Source organism: Branchiostoma lanceolatum, chromosome 10 (genome assembly GCF_035083965.1).
Source record: "Branchiostoma lanceolatum isolate klBraLanc5 chromosome 10, klBraLanc5.hap2, whole genome shotgun sequence".
In the NCBI taxonomy this organism is placed as follows: domain Eukaryota; kingdom Metazoa; phylum Chordata; class Leptocardii; order Amphioxiformes; family Branchiostomatidae; genus Branchiostoma; species Branchiostoma lanceolatum.
Window position 1 is genome coordinate 18,829,878 of NC_089731.1, and position 6,009 is coordinate 18,835,886.

General features: G+C 43.2%; 1 protein-coding gene across 1 annotated transcript; it reads left to right on the top strand.

Moving 5' to 3' along the window:
* The first annotated feature begins 922 nt into the window (after positions 1 to 922).
* Positions 923 to 5,661, top strand: LOC136443690 (uncharacterized). Its single transcript, XM_066441023.1, has 3 exons — positions 923 to 1,930; positions 4,160 to 4,354; positions 4,713 to 5,661. The coding sequence occupies exons 1-3, from the start codon at positions 1,508 to 1,510 to the stop codon at positions 4,797 to 4,799; spliced, it is 705 nt and encodes a 234-aa protein (XP_066297120.1). The 5' UTR covers positions 923 to 1,507; the 3' UTR covers positions 4,800 to 5,661.
* Positions 5,662 to 6,009: the final 348 nt, after the last annotated feature.

The window sequence follows — 6,009 nt, forward strand, 5'->3', positions numbered from 1 at the left end:
TTAAGAAAAGGTAAAGAAAGAAAGAGCGAGAGAGAGAGGGGAAGAGAGATAGGAAGAGAGAGACGGTTTTAATGGTTGATGGATCAGTAATGATACGCGCCGTTTTGAGTATCAAGACATGGTCAGGGGAAAAAATCAATAGTGCATTCAAAATAGGTCAGATCAAGCATATAAACGCGTCTCCGTTATCGTGATGAGTTGACTAATCTCCTACAGTGCATCAGAGGAATCAGACATTTGTGAGAAACGAGATTTTTCGAGTCAAAGCTGACCAATTTTCCACCGGATTTTCTATGGTTTCGCCATAGTTTTCAACCCCAAATACGCACCAAATAGAGGTTTCGCGGCACCCTCCATGGTTCTCTATCATGCATCCTCCAGTATTCTCCCAAATTCTACAGCTTTGTCCACCATTCTCCAGCTTTCTCCATCTGTTTCCAGCTTTCTCCATGCGTCTCTTTCATTCTCCAGTCTTCTCCCCAAATCTACAGGTTTTTCCTTCATATATCTACAGCACTCTCCGTATATCTACAGCTGCCCCCTTGTGAGCTCAATTAATGTGAAGACATTTGCAGCTTTTTAAGTAGTTATATTTGTATATATCGGATAAGACAGTGGTCCCGTAACCCTATAACGGGTGCCGCGAAACCCCCATAAGGTGCGTATTTGGGGTTGAAACAATGGCGAAACCAGCGAAAAATAGGTCAAGTTTGACTCGAAAAATCTCGTTTCTCGCAAAAGTCTGATTCCTCTGAAGCACTGTAGGAGATTGGTGAACTTGTCACGGTATCAGAGTCACATTTGTATGCTTGATCTGACCTATTTTGACTGCCCTATTAACTTTTTCCGTGACCATGTCTTGATACTCAAAACGGCGCGTATCAGTAACCCCTACATTTCACATATACTGTATAATCTGTGTTCTGTATCCGTATAGCTGGTATAACCTCCGGCGTAACACACCAGATTTGCAGGCACGCTGGTTATATTACACTGAAGGACCTACCACCCCTTTGCACATCTGACAACACGCGTAGTTTGAAGGCTTCCTAAGGAATATATACCCCTGTATAAACTGTATTTGGTGGCTACGAAAAATTCCACTCCATAGTCCTAGTGTTACGCCGAGGGAGAGAATGTTGCAAGCCTGAGTTCTAGTGTAATCAAGTACATCAGCAGCGCTAGCTACCACAAATTCCACAAGAATCTAAGATCACGTTTTCACGTTTCTGACAGACGAACATCACCTGTCATGGACCGGAAACCGCGCCACATCGCCCGTCTCCAGCCTTCAGCTGCAGACACCTGTCGCTAATCTCCGGTCTGTCTTGGAAGTCACGTCACGTCGTCCTCTTCCTTCTTGAAGTATGAATCATCGGACCAAAGTCGCTATAAAGTCGGGCGCGAAACCGTCTAACTTCAGACTCTCTGTTGTTGTGGAGAAAGAGGGACAAGCCTTCGGTTTCGAGATCGCCTTAGAACCTAACCTCGCCACTACCTCGCTACGATGAAGTTCGTTTCCGTGCTGTTCCTTGCTGTCTTCTCGCTGTCGTGCTGGACAGCAGATGCTGGGCGAGGGGACACGCTCCCGCGCAGCAGCCATAGACTCGCAGCCAGGCGCGGCGACACGGCCATCAACTACCGGAGGGGTCCGGGCTGGAACCGCGGCCGGGGTGACACCACCGGCCCGGGTAGCTACAGAAGCATCGGCCGGGGCGATACGAGTATGAGTCTCGTCAGCTCGGGGGTGAAGCTTGCGCGTACCTCAGTCGGTGGTGGGAGCACACGCGGAGACATGTCGCTGTTCGGAGAGAGCCGAGATGGGCCGAGTGCCGGTGTCGGAGGAGTCGTCGGGGACCGTCGGAGACCGAGCGCTGGCCGAGGCGACACGAGTCTTCCCGGTAGCTTTTCGAAGAACACCGAAGAAAAGGTAAGATAACTCATCTTTTTGTGTCGAATATTACTACCTGGCCGTGTACATAAAGCAAAACTAATCCGCTCCTGCTGCGTTTTACCTACACTACGAAGTGAGAAGACATCTCGATTCGATACCGTACATTAGTACCTTGTTGTAGTTCTGGCGATTAATGATTAAACATTTCTAATCAAAAGACTGGTAAAAAAAAGGATATACTACAGAATTATAGTACATGCCATGCCATATCAGTAAATTTCGAATAAGTATAAAGGAGAAGGGCGTAGCATAAGACGATGAGGCTTATTCCCTCCTCCTGCACATGTTTTCTTATTATATCAGGTAATTACCTTCGCCGAGGAGGTTATGCAGAGGGTAGCGTTTGTTTGTGTGTGTGTCTGTAGTGGCACAGCATAACTCCAGAATGCCTTTATGGATTGTCTTGGTATTTGGTATGTTGGTAGGTTTTGATGAGACCTAAAAACGATTAGATTTTGTGCCCCCTAGCGGCTTCTTACGGTACTGCAGCGGAACTTCCTATTTTGATATCTCGTGTTCCGGACATGCTGTGGAACTTATTTTTGAGTGGTAGAAAGATCTTTGGACAGAGAGTAAGTGGTGTGGGTTTGGGCCCCCTAGCGGCTTTTTTGGAACTGCAGGAGCAGGTTTTGCGTCTGACTTTGAAAGGGAATAACTCAAGAAGGGCTTGATGGATGGTAATGATTTTTGGTAGGTAGATAGCTTGAGTGATGATGTCCACGATTACACACTACTTATGCAAATAAGTATCTAATTTGCATAATTAAGGAGGAAAGTTTATACATCCGCCAAATTCCATGATAGGACTCTGAAACATGTGAAATATGTAACTCAGGAAGAGAGAAATATTAATTGATATGAACTATGCAAATGAAGACCTAATTTGCATAATTAATGAGAAAATACTATAACAAGATGGCCTTGATGGATGGTCATAATGTTTGGTATGTGGATAGCTTGTGTGATGCTTAGTATGATTGGACAATAATTATGCAAATCAGATTCCAATTTGCATAATTAATGAGGCAACTTAAGAAATCCGCTTTGTTCCATGATATGACTTTTCAGATTGTAACTGAGGAAGAGAGGACTGTTAATAGATAGAAAATATGCAAATGTGGGCCTAATTTGCATACTTAATGAGTAACTTGTATTATTCCACACTCGCAAATGACGGCAATTTCATACATTTAATACATTTTTTGTGGCATCGGGAGGTTATGTGAATGTGAACATCGTTGAATCAAATTATCTTAATAAGGGCCTCTTTAGCATAATTGATGATAAATATTAGCATAACCTTCTTTGTTAAGCTCATGATTTGTTAAGCTGATACTTTGGACATGTTATGTTTTAAGACAATCAACTGGTATGATTTATTATTGATGAGAAACACTCCTAATACGTCAGTCATAGAGGTTAAAATCATTTGGCGAAGGTATGAGGTCGTGGAACTCTAGTTTCTTTTGTTGAGCAAATGACAAAATAAATAAAAAACTAATATCGCCAACTCTTGTATTGAAACTATCTTTGTATTAGAACCCGGTCGTCTTTCCTCAGCCAATCAGGAGCGTGTATTTCTTGTGACTAAATCCACATAGTGTGGCCTCCCAAGGGGTAGGGGTGTACTAAGTAACGAATAAATTGACTAAGTTGGAGACGCCCACCAGTAGGTGAAGTTCCATCAACCTGATTGGATAAAACTGTGGGCGTCTCCAACTTAGTCAATTTATTCGTTACTTAGTACACCCCTACCCCTTGGGAGACCACCAGGGCCTGACCCAGAAAGGTGCCAGTTTTTTGTTTTCTTATAATTACCAGTAACACACAAGGCTGGTCCCACCACGTCAGAGGTGCCTGGTAATTTGTCATGGTCTGGTCAAGAATGCTCTACATTTCAATTTCTTCCTCTTGGATTTCACCTCAAATACCTTCAAGTCAACAAAAATGCATGTCCTTTTTAATATATGTATTCATATTATTTGCTTCGGGAAGACAGTCGGGTTCTAAAATAGTTAGATCCCGAGATCTGGGTTTCTTAGTGGATTTGGTACTCCTCGGGTGGGCGGAGCAGTACCAAATCCACTATCAAAGAAACCCAGATCTCGGGATCTAACTATTACTTAAGTTAAAACTATCCCCAAAACGCACCATGGAAGCCAAATGTCTCACCAAACATAAACAACGTTCCACTTCGTTTTCCAGATGTCGGGTCTGAGAATGACGAACTATGTCAACAGTGAGGGAAACTGTGTGTACACTTTGTATCTGCCGCGTGACGTCAACACCAGCCCCACCTGTCCACCAATGGCAGACCGGGACGCCATGTGGCGCGTACAGGACGACTTGGTGGCACAGCTGGCTGCTGCGCGTGCGCAAGTGGCCAAACTCATCTCAGAGGTAAGCAATGGTCGAATATATGAAGAGGAGGGGTAATTGCGCAGCAAAAGGGGGCTTGCTTTTCAAGGAAAAATAAAAGTGTAAATGATAGGGGAAAATGAAGCTGGCAACGTGCAATACCTGTGATAATGATCACGAATTCCTGCACTGAATACTTACTTGAACATCTCTCTCTCTCTCTCTCTCTCTCTCTCTCTCTCTCTCTCTCTCTCTCTCTCTCTCTCTCTCTCTCTCTCTCTCTCTCTCTCTCTCTCTCTCTCGAATATAGAAAACGGTGCTTTGGTTGACTGTATTCTATCAATTGGCAAGTGCTAGCATATAGCTTTGTGTTGAACGTGTCTTCTTTCTTTCTTGATAGGTGGATGTGTTGGAAAATCGTCTAGTAGAGAAAGAGCGCCAGCTAGCGAACAAAAGGAGCGATACAGCAGCCAACTTTGCACCCTAAGCAGACATTTCACATATTTGTCTTGTGTCGTAAACATTGTTTCATTCGTGAAATTTAGAATAAATATGTCTTTTCTTTTCTCCTAATGCACCTTATGCAGCTGTTATATAGCTTCCAGTGGCTAAACAATCGTTAAACTTACGTTTCATTTCATTTTTTGATGTAAATTCTTTTGTTTTATATTCTTAAAGACGAGAGTATTCCTCTATACCAAAATGTGCAGTGAAAATATACACAGATGAGAACTTGAGTAACCTTACAATAAATGTCGATGTATGGATGTTCGAATAAAGAGTGATTTCATTTGAACCAGAACTTGTTTTAGTTGCTTCCTTGAATATCCAAATACTGTTGTTCAGGGCTCTTCTGTCTGTAGATGTATTGAGATAAAGACGCAAGTAAAGTAAGTTTACTATAGATATGATAATGAAGGTAACGTTAACAAGGTGTTCGCTATATACTAAGTACATCTGACGTCGTGCAGGCAAACAATTTATACAAAATATACAATAATCATAGTAGGATTGGTCAGTCGACCAATCGTAGGGAATTACGCTGAGGAAGCGACCTTCGACCTCCGCTCGTGCCGTCCTCATAATTGCGACATCCGCCGTCCGTACGGCTGGGCTCGCCTCCCGCTCAACGTTACCACCATCCCGCCCTCATTGGCCCTTGCTGCAATTTCGGTTCTTTAACGAACGAGTAGAATTTTGTAAACTTACCAATACCGTACGCCAATGCTACACTGCAGTTTGTGTTATGACCGCCAAGACCACAGTCTTTGGCCGTTGATGTCTTTGTACAACCAATAAGCCTCTATCACAGAGCAGACTCACATATTAAAGACATCACATGCCCCAAACCGCGTAGCTCTCTTCTTGTATTGTATATGTGTACGTAAGTGTAATCCAAAGTTACACTACAACAAAACTACTGAATGGGAAGAGGTTAAAATATATATAACCATACATTGAAAACTCAGAACAAAAGAAAGAACCAGAGTTAAGCATTTGCGCCCTTTCGGCAAATACAGACAGTTTTGTTCCCAAGTGTTAATATTCTGGAGGAGACAAGACTGGCTACATCTAACTATCATCTTCATGGCACCATGTTGATGTAATGACAATCAGTAATGCGGCCCCGGCAAACCAACATGCCGGGAAGTCGTGCCTCCTCTAGAATTCCACATTTCAATGGGTGAAGCATTTGC